This window comes from Amblyomma mixtum, chromosome 5 (genome assembly GCF_055824585.1).
Source record: "Amblyomma mixtum isolate Tamu chromosome 5, ASM5582458v1, whole genome shotgun sequence".
NCBI lineage: Eukaryota > Metazoa > Arthropoda > Arachnida > Ixodida > Ixodidae > Amblyomma > Amblyomma mixtum.
The window spans coordinates 64,023,490-64,042,908 of NC_143016.1; the positions used below are offsets into that span (position 1 = coordinate 64,023,490).

The window sequence follows — 19,419 nt, forward strand, 5'->3', positions numbered from 1 at the left end:
AACGCTGCGTTTTGCCTTCTGTAAATATAAAAACAAAAGACCTAAAACGTCTTCAGCAGTGCTGACAGAAACTGTTAATAACACCTGCGAAGAACCGGCGGGGTAAATATCAGTGGTTAAGACGAACATTCTCCGCAACCTGTTGGCATCCGGCGACGCTCACAGGCAAGCAGGCGCTCTGCCGTGCGGAAGCGGCACCCTCTTGCATAGCAGCGCCCCCACACAGCCGGCGGCGGCTTTCATTGTCATCTGAGCCATCCAAGCCGGCGCCCTCGGCACACTTGCAAATATTCTAGGCACTATAACAACTGTAGTACCATTGGTAGCCGGCCAGAAACCAATGAACAGTCAGCTTGCGTCTAAAAATAGTATTTACATTTCTTCGCTCCGCAAATCACTCATGTAATGCCCTTAATGAACACCAGCACAACAGTGAAGATTTCAGAAACAATAAGTCTTTATTCCATGTCTTTATTGCTCAATAAGCCTATTGGATAATAAAGTTCTAAGAGAAAAAAAATACTACATTACTAAAGCAACAAATCAATACTGAAAATAGCAATACAGGCGGGTTTGTATTTACACATGGCATCCATTGCATCTCTCCCAACCGTTCCACATGTTGAAAACAGGAAACCAGCAGTGACCATTACTTTCAACAGAATAAAATAAATAAACACAACAACAAGGAGTTCCCAATATATGTGAGAAATGCATCACAGTACATAACAACAACAAAATATTAACACGTTTCTTGAGATGCACGGAAGGTGACAGCTCATCCATTTAAAACGAAAACGTCACAGCCCATAAATTTTGCCCAATTTTGCACACAGCATTACAACATATGTGCATATGCGATGTGAAATGAATTCATGCATGCAAGGGGTTGCAGTTTGAAGATCGCACATTAAGTAAGATGGCGCACTGGGCGAGTTCGTAAGGACACTGTTTAGCAGCACCAAACAGACTAAGCCAAAGGCAAAGAAAAAAAGGGGGGGGGGGGGGGGGGGGCATATTCTGACTACAAGCTCCTGAACTTGGTTGTCAGCAATGCCTGGCTTTTTCCAATGTTGTCTTTTCTTTCTTTTTTCCCCCTCCATCTTGGTCTCTTTGGTGTGGCTAAATTATGCAAGATCATACAGCCACAGAAAAGAGAAGATGCATATAAACAAGCTCCATATTGAACCGTCTGCAAATTTTCCGCAATGACAGAAATATTACAATAAAAATAGGACAGGCACGATTTCAAATACAAGCAGTGCTAGCTGGTGACCTCAAAGATGGCTGCATTACTAATTAAACCAGCAACAGACGTCTGACTTTCACAATTAGGAGCTGAAAAATTTAACACACAAACCAACAAAATCAATGACAAGAAAGGAAAAATGCATACCACAAAAAAACAAATGCATAAATTTTTTGGTTCCTTTCATACCAACCAGGCAATAATACCACCATAAAATGATGGCAAGCTGGAACATGAAAATTTCAATGAGGCAGAAATCAGCAGACATACAATGCAAGGTCGTCATAAATACTGCATTAATGACAAAGCTACCTAAAGGTTTGCATTAAGAGGACATTAAATAAAGTTTTATGCGAAAAACCATAGCTCAAGGACATAGCTGCTAGTCAGAAATATCCACAAAGGCCTCTAAACTGTTTATATTCAACAGTTTACTTGATTGCTGCAGGCCTCTTCTTTTTATTCTAATAAACAACATCACCATCACTGTCCTCTTTCTCTTGTTATACTCAACTTCTAAGCATGAGAGTTGCTATGCAATCAGTAAAAGCTTCCACTGCATCACTAGAAGTTTGATTCTTTAAAGCCTTTCCCAGCAAATGTTCACATTTGCACCATTGTTCACTAAAAAAAAAAAAACTCTCAAGTCATGAACCATCCTCAAGGGCATTATGCTGTCGTCTACAAATCATATATGTGAGTTATCTAGTAAGGCATGTCATATTTTTGTCATCAAAGTTGCCTTTTAGAATTACTTTGAAGAAGAAATGCAGGCACAGGTGTAGTAACAGAAAAAGCACAGTGATCAAACAGGCCAGCACACATGCGGCAAGAGGAAAGAGATTAACAGCGCTCAAAAATAGGCACAGTGTCAAATGGCATTGACTTTATAAAAATAGCTGCATTAGACCACCTCCATTATGGACGGAGTACTCCAAACATACTGCACAAAGAAGGAGCTGTCAGTGCCAAAAACTTCTGAAACATGGAAACCACCACACAAGTAGCTTCCTCGCAACATAGGTACACAGCTTGGGAATTGCGGATGCACACTGAGGTAGCACCATACACAAGTGCAGGCGATGACTTTCAATTTCTGGACACATGCAGCAGATATTTTTTTCTTTTAGCACTTATGTTCCAAAAAATTTTTCAGCTGCTAAACGGGCACTCATGTATTCAAGACAAAAAACTTTGGTGTCACAATTGAAGAAGCACTAAGATTAGTTTTAACCTTGAACAGAAAAACTGCTCAGTAAATATCGAAAAGCGGCACCTGAATTTGCACCTGCGAGGTAATTGCGAGATAATTGCACTGTGTTACCGGACTGCACAGTATTTGTTAAAGCAGGAAACAAGAACAGCTAGCAAGAAAACAGTGACAGCACAGTTCCAAAACACAGTGGCAAGAAAACATTGAGAGCACAGTGACAGCACACACATAAGGCAACTTTGCTGCAGAAAAGCAAGCACTCCTAAGTCCTCAGAGTGGCATGATACAAGCACTAAAGACATGCTGTTAAAGAGTAGCACCTGCAGCTACAATGGTCAATGTTTATGCTGTGGAAAACATGTGCATGTGAAGAGGAGTTAAAAGTTAGCCTATGCAAAAGCAATTACTCGATGTGCACCGTAAGTGCACTTGGTGCTATGCAGCTAGACAAGTCCGTTGTATGCACAATATCATGTTTTCTAACGGTGGCACTGAAAGCAGTCAGAAAGAGTCAACACTACTTATGCGGGTGTGAATTCCAAGGAGAAAATTTACGCCTGAGAAGATGCTGAACTTTTCAAAGATGAGAGTACAAGAGGAGCCGAAGGCGATTCAGAGCAGTACAGGATTCGGTAGCATGTACCCTAGGGGATCACTCTAGTGGAGATGTATGAGACAGGAAATTCTTAGCACTGAAATCGAAATTTAAAAAGTGCTCAAAGCTACCACCGAGGCTGTGCTCATATAATCAAGCATTACATGCGGGCCTTTATAAAAATAAAGAATATAATCTGGTAAATCCCTCAACAAAAATGAGAAAAGAATATCTGAGAAAAGGCGGCAGGAAACTGCGACTTCAAGGACAGAGAACAATAGTTACAATACATGAAAATGCACAGAAAAATGACGTCTCTCTGCCAAGGCACTACAGAACATGTCACAGCAAGAATAAGGTATAAGGATCCAATCGCCATGCATTTCATCCAGGGACAAATATACACAGTGTTTATCTTTTACCAAAGAATGACTGAACACTAAGACATACACACTTTTTGCTCCTAAATTTTACATCCAATTGAATACGCATAATTTATGTTTCCATTCATAATTTTTTGTAGCACTTTAAGCAAAGATTGTTTGCAGAATAGAAGATCTTGCAAGCTGGTCACGCTGGGTCATATGTAAAAGTGACCATTTTACTACTAAATGAAAAAATTCGTAAAACAGCACTGTACTAAACCTTTTAAACACTGGAGAGAGAGAAGTGCACTGACAAGAAAGACAGAGAAGTCAGCCTGAGTTGGGGCACTTCCAAAGCCACAGGTTCTCCTTACTATAACCACACTCCCTATACTATTTGGTCAACTGTAAAAGCCAGCTTACACTGACTTTAGGCACGGAAAGTGCATGCAGTTCTTATGCTGCATGTGACACACGGGTTATTCCCGCAACAATTTTCAAGACAGAATATAAAGGCACAAATCTTGCCTTTGGGTGTTTAGCTTGCATATATGGGAAGTATTTCGAATCACTGGTAGGGTATTCAGATTCAGCTTATTTTACATGTATAATTTAGGCTTCTAGACGCTTCTCACGCTCTGTATTCGCAAAAAAGGCCAGTGAGTTGCCGTGAGAGATTAGCCTCTCTTCTATTATTATTTTTAAAGGTACTGATTTGCTTGAAAAGCTGGACTTGATAGTGTACATTATGAAGAATGATGACAGCAGACTCCTTTTACTGCAAACACATCCATGCATATACACTGCACAAAAAACTGGGTACTAGTTATAGCACATGTTTAAATTAAGACCATTGGTGTCCAACAGTATAGGTGCCTGATGTCAAGAGCTATGCATGGCTTCGTATTTTCAAAATTAAAAATGTTAGTCTCTCTTTTTTGCATGCGGGCTGCACTGCTGGTTATCAAAACTATACTTGCTCTACCGTGATAGCAAAATGCCAAACAATGTGTTTTCAGCCAACAAAGATATAAACATACATAAACCAACATGCAATTCTGCTATGACCTCCATTCCAGTCAAAAGTAGACGTGCTATATCTATAGGCTTTTAAATAAAAACTGGCAACTGGATATTATACCACAGCTATTGTTCGATTATAGCCTGTTATCCCGTTGAAAGTTGACCTAACTGTGGTTTAAAAGAACATTGAAATGACGAATATCCCTCTTATGAGTGATTATGAAGTGCATATCTAAATGAGATATTCAGGCAGTATTAACTTCTACTTCATACTTTCATTTTCCCCTGTAAGCTTGTATGAATGGTGTCACTCCAGATAATTGAGCAATGCTTGTAGAAATTTTATGCATAAACCAACACTCCCTGGCTCCCTAGGAACATGCACATGAACACGGAGCTTGAAGACTCCAGATGAGCTTGTACACAGTGATGCCAAGGAATAAGCAGTAAAATACTTAGTGCAGAGATGTGAGTTTACCAAGAAAAGATATCAACCTGCAAATCTATCCAGGATACAAATGTTATCTAAACAACAGTAGAGCATTGCTTCCCAGCCATGAATATATCCAGGACACTCCAAGCAGCACGAAGGTGAATGAGGAGCCATGGGGACGTGGCAGATGTATTATGATGACAAAGAATAGCTTACAAAACTAACCACAACCATAAACTTAGCTTGTTTTCTAACCTAAGCGACACAACTCCTAAGAAATATTTCGCCGCTTAACTTGACAGGTTTGTTCAAAAACGTGTGGCTACAGTGTAGCCCTAAAACTATTCAAACTACCTGAAGAGGCGCAAATCAATTCATATACTGCACTTGAACAAGTACATGAAGCTTCACTGAATCTTGTTATTCAGCAAAGAAACATAGAGGGGTTTCATTGAAAAGTAACTGCAGGAGATTATCAGGGTGGATGATTGTATTTAACCATTTGTCCATATCCTTAGTTTTTGTTCTGTCTCCCAAATAAGTTAATATAGAATGGATGTGCACATTGGAAACCGACCACTCCAAAATGCTACAGCTCCTTTAAAAATGTTAAAATTATGCCGCTTTAAAATTTGCACCATAGGCTGACTGGAACACACAACTGCTGCTCCTTTCTACTGTGCACTAAAGAGAGTACAGATGCACAAGACCTAGCCAAGTTATGCTGGCTTCACGGATATACTAAACAATACAGGAGTATTGACCAGTAGACGAACACACAATTTAGAGAGAGAGAAAAAAACGAACAAAGGATTCACTGAACACTACCTACTGCACTTGTACTTTTCGGTCAGCTGAACTTTTGCAATGGGTGCCAACCTCAATGACTTGATGCGAGAAGGACACAAAGTAATCACTGTGAAAGTGGCCAATGGGGAACCACAGGAGTCAAGAGAGATGGTCAGGCATGAGACAGAAAAGGAGGTGCACTAAGCAAAGAGAATGCTGATCAAGGAAGCTCTTGAGACACCTTCACATACTGCTAGTGATGATCACGATGCAGCTTCTGGGGGTGTATCAGTGTCTGAATTCTTATGCAACAAGACGGACACAATCTCCACCAGCATACTTATCTGCACAGCAGAGGCAATCAAAGATGACACAATAAATGAAGCCTCGCTATAGTGCACCTTTTGCAGACCCAAAACTCTTTAAAACTCTTTTACATACTGACTTAAAAGGCTTAAGCTGAAACAGTTTTTTGAGAATTCGAGGTTATTCGAGAATTTGAATCCATCAAACTTCTAGATAAAGCATGAAAAGTATTTTTGCACTAGCATGTAAAATGATGTCATAATCATCGATTAAAACCGCGACGATGTTTAGGCTTCTTCTCACTACGTTGGAGGAGTGTGGGGAAACTCGGCAGTGACGTCATTGTTGCCGAAATTTCAGATGTCCGCTGCTTATGCCTGCATGCTGCTGTGTGTCGTCAGATGGCGCCAAACAATGCATCCTGAGCTTCACCTTCGATGGCGTCGGTTTTCTTCCATGGAATAACCGTTTCTTCGCTGGAAACATAGTGCCGTCATACGTGACGTCATTATCAGGGCCTCTGCCCGTCACTGTGCACTTCAGAGAAGCCTGAATGCCGACGACAACTTTATTCGGCGATTACGCCACCATTTCAAATGCTAGAGCAAAACGATTTCGCAGGGTTTACCAGCACATTTCGCACATTCGGCAACCTTAAACTCATCAAATTCTAAAATCGCTTCAGTTGCCCTTTAAGGAGCATTGACCCCAAATCGAAATTGACCTATATTGACGTATTACCTCACTTTAATGTCAAGGAGGCTACCTTCACTGAAAATGGAGCTCTTATAAGCTAGAAGAGGCCAAAAACTGAAATAAAGGTGTCACTACTACCGGCTGTTTTCACAGGCAAACAGTGGTGACATCAACACGGTTTTTTATGTGCAGATCCCTGACGCTTCGAGCCACCGCCATTCAGTTCCACATGGTGATCATGCGAGTCCTTTTTGGTCTTGACATCATGAGTCTGAATCAAGGGCAAGAAAATTTTTGCGTCCAATTTTCTCAGCCAAAAATACCTTTTCAACGGCCGACAAACATCAGCATAGCCGAAAAGAGCCATACAGCTGATATTTACTAAGAATAACAATTGGACTGTCATGGGAGTCCCTCAAAACTAATCATCTTTTGTTTCGCAACCAATATCTGAGAAGCCTGAGGAGTTTTTATGATACGTTTGAGACAGCCACACAAGTAGTCCACTGCGCATTTAGAACACTTCATGGTGTCACATTTTTACAGATGCTTTTTACATTATTTTTACACTATTTTTGCACCTGCATTTCCCAAAATGCGAAATTTATTATAAACTGTTAGACTAAAATAGAAATGTTGTGTGTACATTTCTATTATCTTAGTACTATATACTCTTTCTAGGAGCACATAAACAAGTAGTGGTAGTGATCACAGATACTCCATTGTCCGTTTTGAGTGCCTGTAGAGTCATTCATAGTGCTACATGTTCTCAATGATGAGCCCCCACAATACCTTAACGTCAAAGCGGTAGCAAGTGTATGGTAACTAGCATCATAGCTAATGAATAAAGGCAACTGTTGCCTTGACTAGAATGTTGAAACCTTGCATTATCATGCCAGAGAGGATTTCCAAGTGCAAATAATGCTACAACAAGACATCTCCAAAGACTTCATTTGATTTTCTTCCTTGACGCTATAAAATGTGGAAACTAATAGCTCAAATTGTGCTATTTTCCAATCATGTAACACTTTAGTGAACAAAAATAGTTGTGCAACTTCTATAATGGCACAGTCTTGCAATACATAACAAAGGTGAATCACAGTCGGTTCGACACTGACAAAAAGATTTGTTACTCATAAAAATACTGCCAAAAGTGTTACAGTCTTGACTACTCTGAGCAAGAATGTTAGCAGCTATTACAATAACCCTCTTTGCTTTTTCCGCCATCTTCCCTATTTAATGCCAAGTGGCTTCAGGGGCCACAACAAAGTATACTGATATCATAGAGTAAATATGTCCTTTCCTTTTTCTCTCATTAACGTCATTTTTTTCTGTGCCTCTGAAAATATATCAGAAGGCACAGTCAGGTTTGCAACAGCTAGATGGCACTTCTAGCCCTACCACACTAAATATCTTGAGCTTAACTGCGAAACTTTAGCAAGCAAGCGTACAAAATAAAATCGGGTCTCCAAATTTGCAACAGCGACTGCAAGGCAGCGATGTTCATTCCACTTCCTGAAATGCAGAGCAGCATGTGTCTCCCTAAGAAAATTCTCAAACATTAGCTGGAACTTCAGTGACATAAGTAAGACACGGAACATCACCGTTCTTAAAAAAATCCAGACGCAAGATTAAGTCAGCAAATACTATCAGAATACACCTTTCTCATAAAAAACCAAAGCCAGCATTCTCAGTCACACACTTAAAAAAACAACAACAACACAAGTGCAGTACTATAAAATTGCCAGCAGATAAAGCTTAGCAGGCAAAAGACTAGCATTCATCGGTGCGTCTTTATAGAAGAAATGTCTTTCTTTTTCATTAACTTTAACTGCACCCCTAGGAGCATTTTAGACCGCGGTACTCTCACACTATTTGTGTTCACATAGAACCATCATATCCCATGCGGCGCCAGCCAATGTTGCCAGCCACACGGTCCAGTAGTCCTCCCAGCCTCCGATCCCGGCTACCAAGCCGAAAGCCGTCCGTCTCAAGGCTGAAACTGAGTCTGTTCAAACCCGAGCTCAGGCCGGAGCTCAGGCTAGGGCCCAAGCCGATGTCCAGTTCGGCTCGGTCTGCTGGCAGCTCACCACTCTTGAGCTTGACATGGCACTTTTCGACGCGCAGCACTTGTCTCGACGCGTCAGAAGATGCAAAGCCGCTGTCACTCATTGAGTGCCGATACTTCCTGGGGTCTCGTCGCCTGGTTGGAGTGCTGTTCCGGCGATGGCGCTCCTCTTCATTCCTCACGCAGTTCCCAGCGATCCTACAAAATCAAATAAAACCAGAGGGAAATGATACACTGCTGCTTAACTGTTCAACCACTTCTTCCAAGAAAAATGGCAAAATGAAAGGTCACCAAACTTCTATATAGCAGGATCAATATACAAATGGGAATTAGAGAGTCAATAAGAAAGATGCTGAACATGAGACAGTACATCTGGCACTTCCACAGCACCTTGTAGAGAATTTCAGAGCAGTAATAAACTACACCTGCAGAGCTCCAGCCCTTACCCAGGGGATGCATTCCCCGCAAGGGAGTGTGACCGCAGACTAGAGGCGCCCTGATCGCTCAGCGAGTCCTCTGAGCTGGAGTGGAGCGAGAATGCGAGTCTGTGGCGCCGATGCTCCTTGAGGCGGCTCCGCCCAGTCGAGGCAGAGCTGCCCCCCAGCTCCGAGGCAAGGTGGGCCAGGGCTTCATCCTCCTCACTCGACAGGTCCCCGTCGGCAGGCGATGACAGCAGTCGTCGTGGTGCAAACGACGACAGCGGGGAACCACTGCGTGCAGCTGACAGCATGGATGCACCCCAGCAGCCATCGCCTCCAGAGCCTGCACGACCAACAAGATTAAATGAGTGCACGAAACAGCTTTGATTACAAACAGCTTGTGCCTCTTAAAAATTTGCAACACATACAAGAAACTTATGGGATAACTTCATAACTATCTCCAAATCTTCACAAATAAATTTATAGAGAGCTTCAAAGTACTATAAACATGGAAGAATAGCCTCATGAGGATGTTCCTATGCTGGAGCTGTTTCAACAGAAGGCTTACAAAAGCTTCTACATGCTAATTATGTTATTATACTTCGGGACAGCTTTCTGTGGCTACGCAGTGGAACGAGCACGTGCCGCCCGCTTAAATGCTTATCTCTCTCCCTCGCATTTCTCTACCTCTTTACACTAACTGATAGCTCTAGGCATGCACAAAGAAGATTATGGCTGCACAGAGAATCTTGTGTACCTCAGTAAACCAGGTTCGATCCCGGCTGTGGCAGTCGAATTTCGATGGAGGCGAAATTCTAGAGGCCTGTGTACTGTGCGATGTCAGTGCACGTTAAAGAACCCCAGGTGGTCGAAATTCCCTCCACTACGGCGTCCATCATAGCCTTAGTCGCTTTGGGACGTTAAACACCCATAAACCTAACCAAACCACAGTAAACCATAACACAGGAAGAAGCTTGTATTCTATGCCTCCACATGCTGCCTCCGCATGCACCTCCATCAGCTGTCTTTTCATGTTACATTACTGCAATGCCAATTCACAATCCCTTAAAGGTGCACTGAAGACGAATCTGAACTTGTCTTTTTGCCGCGGGAACTCGATCTACACGTTCCGAGCATTCTTAGAAACTGCGACTTATTGCCCTGTATGGCCGATTTCCCAAATTAAATCGAATTAACGGCCGGCTCCCGCCCTGCCATCGGCGGAGTAATACGTAGTAATCCGTAGAAGCAAATAGTCCGCGCGTATTTTTATTTCTGCAGGCTTATTTTGCGGCTATATTATCTGCGAATGAAACTATTTATTCACGGAAACCTAAAAAACAAAATAAAGCGAAAGCAAAGCCTCCACGGAGCGGGCTGAAAGGAACTTCACGCGTTGGTCGACTCCGCCCATTGTACGAGGCAGAATTAAAAAAAAAAAGGGCGGGAGCCGGACGTTAATTCGATTTAATTAGGGAAATTGGCCATACAGGGCAATAAGTTGCAGTTTCTAAGAATGCTAGGAACGCGTAGATGAGTTCCCGCGGCAAAAAGACAAGTTCAGAATCCTCTTCAGTGCACCTTTAAGCACAGAGTTTACACTCTCGCACACATTTTTGCATGCCATCCTTCCTGCAGGCGTCTGCATCAGCAACAGAGTGCTCACGTGATCGACGGTGCGTGGGCCGGCGAGTCGGAGAGAAGCTGCCAAAGAGGCTGCCCCGCTGGCGCCAGGACTCGGGCAGCAAGTCCTCTGAGAGGCGGCGGGCCCTGCTTGGAGCCGAGTGAGCCTCTCGTCGAGACAGGGGGATGTCATCTCTGTAAGGCAGAGCGGCCAGCCGCAGAACCACCTCGACTTGCTTAGGTGCACTTCCCTCTGGGTGCACTCGGTGGCTTAGCTGCGTTGCTCGGGGCTCCAAGACACAGCGCTGCAGAGAAGAGACATGCATGATGTCACCAAAAAGTAAGCAACAATCTGCAGACCCCAGGATAGCTCACTTAGCAATCCATTCAATCAAGCCCACCTGACCTCAACCTTTAAATGGGGCTATATATGTGGAGTGGAAAAAGAACAGTACCGCAATTTTTCCCTCCACCAGGCTTAATCAGTGTTGATTTTGTAAGAAGTACCACAGACAATGAGCACTTACGGTAAGAGGGCAAGTTCTCGTGGTGCATGGTAAAAGTTTAAATAAGTTCTTTGATTACCGTATTTTCCGGTGTATAAGACGCGGTTTTTTGTCAAAAATCTTGCTGGTGCGTCCTATACAAGGGTGCGTCTTATATGCGAATTTTTTGGTTTTTTTTTTTTGCGAGTTAAGAAAGCTTTCTTCACTGAAAAAATATCACTACCAATGATGCGGTAGTAACACGGTTAATACTTCAATACGGGGACCGCCGTGCGAAACTTTTTTTAGGTGAACTTTATCATGAAACGGTGGGGATGACGACTTCCAGAATGACAAACACGCGGTCGTTTCGGAGGCGCAAGCAAAAGTAATGTGAAATTCGAAAAGATGGCGACAGTCGCGCTTCTCGCCATTGTCAAAACAAGCCAAGCCGGCGTTATTTTTTAGTCATTCTTGCAACTTCGCAACCGTGTACGTATTACGTTTGTGTTGGAGACTTCAGCGTGTGTTTTCCACTACCTACACCTGTCGTGCTTGGTCTTACTACAGTATGCCACCGAAGTTGCGCAAGAGCTACACTGCAAAGTTCAAATTATCTGCGGTCGAGTATGCTACCGAAAACGGAAATCGGGCTGCGGGCCTACGGAACTACAGAGCTTTTATGCGATCAGATGAGTCCATCCATGGTTCATTTCGCGATGGTCGAGCAAGCGTGTTTAATTAACCCTCATTAGACTAAGTGGGTAAATTGGGGTGCGTCTTATATACCAACTTTTTCAATGAGAGCCTTCATATATGGCGGGTGCGTCTTATACAAGGGTGCGTCTTATACACCGGAAAATACGGTACATTTGTGTGAACCTGTGTTTCAGTCCATATGATGCACACCTAACCCACTTGAGATTGGACCCTTGCAAGACTGAGTGACTCCGAGACAAGACCAAGAAACCCTGCGTCATAATTAAGGCGCATTGTTGCAATCCTGAATCTAAGTGAGTCAAGCCCGTGAAAGCCTGCGCGCACATGAGTGACTCCAAATGTGAGAGCCCAAGTATGCCCAAGTACATATAAGCGAGTCCAGGAAGTGTTTAATAATGTGTGAGCCTGAGTGAATCTTGTGCAGAAATCATAACATGCAGAAGATATATCACATAGTATCGTAGAAAGTTTGAATCATGTCCAGTCCACCAACTAAACAAGAAAGCCAAGAGTGTCCTTCAACTATTTATATCTAATACTGCGCTGCAGTTCAGTGGCAAAGAAAGCATGGCTGTGCACCACACAGACACAAGAGCATACGCGTTTGCTGGACTTGCGACAAGCAAAGCTTATCCAAGGAAGGACACCTTTGTAGTCTGATGGAGCGAGATATGACTCACGACAACTTTATCCATTCAAACTCATGGCACCAAATTATCAGCATGACCTACGAAGCAGCAACTCAGAAAATGGCAATAGTTTCAAGGGACAACTTTGAGAAAAAACATATGTCGTGTCAAGGGCTACAGGGAGTACATAGAGATTGCACTACTGAAAGAACAGGGCCAAGAGTCTCACCTCATAATTGACCACGCATGTGACAACTGTTTCCGGAGTGATACCAATGCACCATCTGTCCATCACGAAAGGTGGCTGCAAAGGCAAAGTGTACAGCAAGCTTTACTATAAAAGCAAGCAGAATGTAGCTTGTTGCATCATTTGTATTTTTACCAGGACGTATTTTTACCAGGATTGCAGTCCTTTCCCAACCGTAGTGACAAATCAGGCAGCATGCAAAACTTAAAATGTGACTGGAGCACAGAACACCCAATACTTGGTTTGTGTATAAGGTGTTAGAGAACCTATGTCATTTGGCATCACATCCAGGTGCCTGAAATCTGAAACGCCTGACTGACTTGCCAAAACAATGCGCTGAAAAGTAGCAATAAAGCTTGCCTAAAACAGGACAATGTCCTCAGCAATCCTACCTGAGCTCCGCAATCATGCGTCACGCAATATGTCATACATCTCTAAAGGTGTTAAAAACCGTGCACAACTGTCCTGAATTTAAAAGTTAAAATACCATCCCCTCACCTATATATCGTAATATGAACTATTCAAAGCTGTTTGAAGCCAATGGCGGGTGTTGCAAGAGCAGCATGTAGCTCAAGAGGTGAGCACAAATTTGTTACCTAACTACCAAAAAATGGTTATTTGACATTGCATGGCCTGCACATCATGAAGTTGTAGTTCAGCAAATTGAGAAAAACAAACAAGATTTGGCATTCAGTTAAAAAGGCTTAAGCTAAAGAACCAAAAACCATTTCACAAATTCACTGGCCTTGTAGCCCGAAAGAAACCAGAAATAAAGTCACTGTCCATAAAAGGAGATTAAATCACAAAAAAAAACTTGTTTGCAGAGATGCATGAAGAAACAAAACGTCCTTTATGTACAAGTCCCACTGTGAAGCTCTATTAAACATGAGTTTTAATATCACCATTAGAGTTTCAATATCAGCAATCAGTGATCACCAAGTGATCACTAACAACTAGTGATTCCACAAGTTCGTTTTAAGCCACGACATACTAGTGGAAGGCCCCAGGTTGAACTACAAGACTGCATAAGGCAAAAAACGCACGCACTTATAAAAAGTATGTAAGCCACTTAGCAAGCAGCATAAGCACTCTTTGTTCCATGCAGTAAATCTTCTCCAAAGCAACAAAGAGCGAAAGAGACAATGTCCTGAACCTTCCTAAACTTTGGAATACTGCCCCTCACCCTATGCCACTCTGCAGCACTGTCTCTTTCAGTGCCCCAGTAGCCCTCCAAACTCTCTTCTTTCCCTCTCAAGCCCTCCTACGTGGGGTTCCTGGCTGGCAATCCGAACAACCGGATGACCAATGTGTTCTGGTGCTCCATGCTCAGGATATTTTGAGCACTTAATATGCCGCTCTTTAGTAAAGTGCCCTTCTCTCTCTCTATCTACAAGTAGCACACAAGCTACAAAGTAACATCCACAGACATGCTCCAGACATTCATAAAGTAGACTGCAAATTTTTCACAAATAGTGCACAGAAACTCCACATGGCATCTTTCACTCATGTCTGTCCAGTTAAGGCATGTACAGGGTCAATCACACTTAGAGGGAACACGGCTCCGCGTGGCTGCGCACACGTGGAACTCTATTGCGACCAAGCCAGTAGCAAACACGTGCAAAGGGGCAGATGACACGAAGCACCACGTCGAGGTCCCTCTTCTCGTGCGCCAGACTGCATTGATTCATGAACGGGTTAGATGCAATGGCACTCCGTAGGTGTGTGGCCACGCGGAGCCGTGTTCCCTCTAAGTGTGACTGACCCTGTACATATACAGCCTCTTGCAAATGAACGCTCTAACCCACCTGGGCGATGCGCGTGAGGAAGAGCCCAGACTGGGCACACTCGAAGGTGACGTTACTGATGAAGCGGGCAGCCCCGTCACTGGCCAAGTGTGTCTCGCCCGTGTCCAGCTCCACGAAGGCTTTCCACTTGTGCTCGCGGGGGCTTGCGCCCAGCCGAACGTGGGTGCCAAAGAGCAGCGTCAGTCGCAGCAGCGCTTGTTCTGAGGCCGGAGCTGACTTGGATGGTGCCCTGGAGCCCAGGGACCCAAAGGATGTCATCGACGCAAGGCTCACTGATCCCAAGGCGGAGGAACCAAAGGTGGAGGAGCTGCGGTCATGGCTCAGCGACTGGGCGAGACAAGGACAGCGAATGTGCCAGAAAGCCAATTTGCATAAGCAGCAAAATGTAGAGCAACAGCTAACATTGTAAATAGGTGTGCTGTTGTGGCCAGAACAATATGCTTTGTCGCTCAAAGTCCTCTCGTGTGTTGCCTGACAATAAGTGAGTAGTATTTGATAGCTGTGCAAGTAAATGCCACTAATGCACTTATGCAGAAATATGGAACCTGAGAAATCTAGCTGCTTGATTACTAGTGCTGTATGAGAAGGTAAAAAATATTTTTCAGAGCACCTCATAAATTTTTTCAAGTGAACTCTACTCATCCTTGCTTATCTGATCAGCAGTTTACTAAAAGTGACTCTTTACTCTTCAAAATGTCGTATTTCAGGCACCTCCAATCTGCTGCATCTCTGAGAGGTCTCACAGGTTTGAAAGATCTTGTTACGTTAGCCTCAAAAGAAGCCTACTCTATAGGCAATAAGGACTGTATATGACTTCACACAAACAAGCCCAAAGTCTTCACTGAGTACTTCACTGTACAAGTAAAACTATTTTCTTGCATTTAAAAAGTGGAGCCATTGCTTGGTTTTCAACTTAACATTTTGAAAAAGAAAAAAAAAAGGCACAAGGCAAGAACATAGTTCTGCTATGGGAGCTTAGTGAGTCATCCTGGGCAATGTTTTTAAGGATGGTGGCTAGTTCTTTAAGAACAAAACAATACAACCCCTCCCCTAATTGCTTCTAAGGCACAGGAAGATTTCAGTTCATGTTACTGTTGGCAAAATCTTAAAACATCAGAATTAGCAAAATAATGGTAAGGAGGCCAACTATAGAAGTGCCTTTACTAGATTACACCTTCCTTGCACTTGCTGCAACATAGTGTTCAGCACAGCTAAATTTGGGCATGGACAGGCACAAATGAGTCAACTCAAAAACACCCCTTCTTCTCTTATCTAAAGTAAGCCTGTAAAATTGATCGAGAACATTCCCTTAGAGATTATGAAGAATATTAAAAAAGGGAAGCTCTGTCTTATTGCAAACATGTAATTTAACGAAAGCATCACAGACCTACTTACTGCCATTTCAATGCCACTACTGCAACTAAAAGCATGCCAATTTTTATGCTGCACATAAAAATGTTACAGCTGCCCTCAGGAATGATGCAGTTGCCTTGCCCTTTGTCAAAATTTTCACTGCTGGTGCTTGAAATTAAAAAAAAAAACTGCTGCATGGTTGAATACAAGATATGTGCTACAATAATGAAAGCCCACAAAGCACTAGGAGCCATGAGACTCATTTTGTGGAAGAGCAAACTTACCTCACGCTGTGAAAGCTCAAACTTGCGCCGGTTCTCCATGGCGAGCTTTTCAATTTCATCCTGCAAAGTTGATGCAAACGACAACCGCGTCACCTATCTGGACAAAGATCCATCATTGCAGGCCTTGCATGGACCTTGCAGCAACTTACATAACTAGAAGAATTAGCATATCAATGGCATCTCTTCAGCTAAATTATAAAAGTTGCTCAGCAGTGACTCTTATTCTTTACATCCAAGTAAACACTGTCGCGATTAATGTTATTAGTGTACGAGATTTTATTTGCTAACACTAACCTTGCTTAACACTTGCTTCAGTCACAAAACAGTCAGTACAGCACAGGAACAGAATTAAACAGGCATGCAAAAAGAGTGCTGAGTCTTCTCTTGCTTTTTTTTTTTATGTTGTGTCACACTGACCATGGTTTCAGATATCTGAATGGGTCAATGATGCAACTCAGTCAAATGACATGTGAAACAAAATTTTTTCTTCAGAGGTAAAAATGCAAAATATTTCCTACGGAGCTTAAAATAGCAGCAACTATTTATTAAGAATGCCTTCCTATTCAATTTTCTATTTTCACAAAAATAAAATCTGAAAAGAGGATCACGCAGGCCACTCTCCTCGAGTTTGCAAGGCTTCTCTTGTAAGCAGTGAGAAGAGAAAAACAGATGCACATCACTGAACAGCAAGCATGCAAAGAGAAAAAAGCTTCCTCGGCACGCACCATCAGTGCCAACCTATGCCCCAGTGGCGCAATGCCCATGTCTTTCAGGTGCTCCACCGTGAGAAGCAGCAGCCGCTTGCCTGCAATGTGCTGGCTTCGGAACAACTCAGCATACTGTTCCAAGTCCTTGGTGGCCTCTACACAAGAGCAAATCAGACAGCACATCAGCACAGTGATGACATAATCCATGATGAGCTTCAGGGAAAACAGCATGAAATACAGGAATCAACATAAAGCACCGACATGCTAATACAATGCTGAGGCTCATAACAGGCTTCATGCATAGCAGACCTTGTAGTTGCTGACTCATTTTAATGAGTTGCAGATGTAAACAACTTCCAGTACACTCAGATTCCAAATTCATTCAACAGTGTTTCTGCATTGGTTATCTCTACTGAAAGACCCAGACAGCTCTTACTACACCGTGTACAGAAGACTCATAAATAGAAGACACTGATGCTGATGTATAAAGGAATATGGCTTATAACAGCACAATTAACAAAAATTACCAAGTTACACTGGCACCATCTAGCACACACTGAGCTTACGGTTACAGGTCCATGATTTATTGTCTACCTCAACACTGTCTCGGCAGTGCGCCCAGACAATGACAGCCAGCATAAGATGCATGAAAAAAAAATTTTGCCACCACTCCTTTCCATCAGAGTTTTGCACAGTTTAAAACACTTAAACTGCAACTGCAAATACCTCTGCAAACTGAAACTCTACAAAAAAAATGCCACAAAAATGTGAAGATGGCTTTTTATTAACGTTTGCAGTGATAGGAATACATATGCCAGCCACCACAAGGACCCAAACACGAAATAATGAAGTAGAAGGCTACCAAACCACCCTGTATATATACTACAACACAGACAATCAAATGTCACTTAAGTTGCACTCAAAAATCATTTCGCATAGCCTCACCATCACAGCCCAGTTGCTGCACCCAAAGGAACTGAAATGAGAAAAAAGTGAGTGAGAATAAAACCATCTGAATAGGACAGGACACAATACAAATGTCAAGTACACGACAGCATTATAGATCGACACCTTGCACTCAAACAGTTCTCCTTATAATGTCATGCAAGCATAAGTGCAGCTATGTTTATAGTAATAAACACAGTTCTAGATCTGACTCTATGCACTGAAGCAATCTGCATAGTCATGAGTGTGTCTTAAATGCAACTCCAAACTCACCACGTGATCCACTGTCCATGTGTTCACGTCATGGACATACAGCTCCTGCAAAAGACAGTTCATTCAGCTTACAATAGAAAAACTGCTAGGTTGCAAAAAAAAAAAAAACACAAACAGAATGAACTACATATGCCATTTCCAGAGGACGAAAGATAGTCACTAGCGCACCTCCCAAAAGACTTTGTGTTGCCCTCAATGCATTAATAATTTGAGAATCTATCACTGCAATAGTGTGATACAGGACTGTATGCAAAGTTAATTTGCAATACCTAATCACAAGCATAAAGAAACCAAGCTGAAGGCATACAGACATACAACTAGTTCACATCTAACAACTCAAGGGAGTGTGACATGCTCACCATAATGTCTGTATATTTTATTGACTTTTTATAAAAGCCCTTCCAGTGCAACACAGTTGAATGAGCAAAAATCTGCAAGTAGTATGCTCTATTTGCTTATTTTCAATGTACCATTTAAGCTGACAGAAGCCAGCACAGCCAATAGATATGCTAGCAAGCTCATCTGCAGTTAGTGTCAGCACCACCATAACACTCTTGTGCCAGCAATGTGTATGACAACCTTGCAACCACAACAAAATGCAACCGCTACTTGCTGAAGATGTTCTGCTGTGACACATACACAGTGCAAAAAGAATCAAAGAATAGGAAGGAAGGGGAGGAGACTGAAACCTCAGCTTAAGTCTTCACACTAGAGGTGAATGACCTCAATCAATCAAAATGCAGAAATGAAGGGGGAGATTTACTTTCCTTTACACTGATGTAGATAACTACTAAGATTACAAGCAAAATTATTAAGAAGGTTACTCGGTGATTGACGAGCAAAATTATCAAGAAGTTCTTTTCATCTTTAAAAATGAAGCACAATATACTTTTACACCCACAAAGTGGCTTTAGTTCATAATGAAGACACTGCAGATATCAGTGCATGGAAACAATAAACTGCCCAGTAACCAAAAAAAGTTTATCTGCTCTTGGCATGAAAATGATGCGCATTGAAACAAACAAATTAACTTTTATGTGAAAAAAATGTTCACTAAAATATACAAGAAGCTTTGTTTGCAGACAAGAACTAAACAGTTAGAAAGAATTTCAGAAATGCTGAACACTACCAATAAGCAACAACCTGCATCAAAAGAAAGGCAATGGATGGATAAAAGAAAAGGCAAACAAGG

General features: G+C 42.4%; 1 protein-coding gene across 1 annotated transcript in view; it reads right to left on the reverse strand.

The window, feature by feature from the left end:
• Positions 1-433: 433 nt before the first annotated feature.
• Positions 434-19,419, reverse strand: part of LOC149342448 (mitogen-activated protein kinase kinase kinase 20-like) — a 40,202-nt gene continuing 21,216 nt past the window's right edge. The window contains exons 13-21 of the mRNA XM_089544801.1: positions 18,228-18,272; positions 17,955-17,985; positions 17,028-17,164; positions 16,303-16,362; positions 14,666-14,992; positions 12,843-12,917; positions 10,823-11,084; positions 9,184-9,499; positions 434-8,935 (exon numbers count right to left, since the gene is read on the reverse strand). Of these exons, the coding sequence (XP_089400927.1) occupies positions 8,551-8,935; positions 9,184-9,499; positions 10,823-11,084; positions 12,843-12,917; positions 14,666-14,992; positions 16,303-16,362; positions 17,028-17,164; positions 17,955-17,985; positions 18,228-18,272 (1,638 nt within the window). The 3' untranslated portion in view covers positions 434-8,550. The remainder of the gene's footprint in view (positions 8,936-9,183; positions 9,500-10,822; positions 11,085-12,842; positions 12,918-14,665; positions 14,993-16,302; positions 16,363-17,027; positions 17,165-17,954; positions 17,986-18,227; positions 18,273-19,419) is intronic.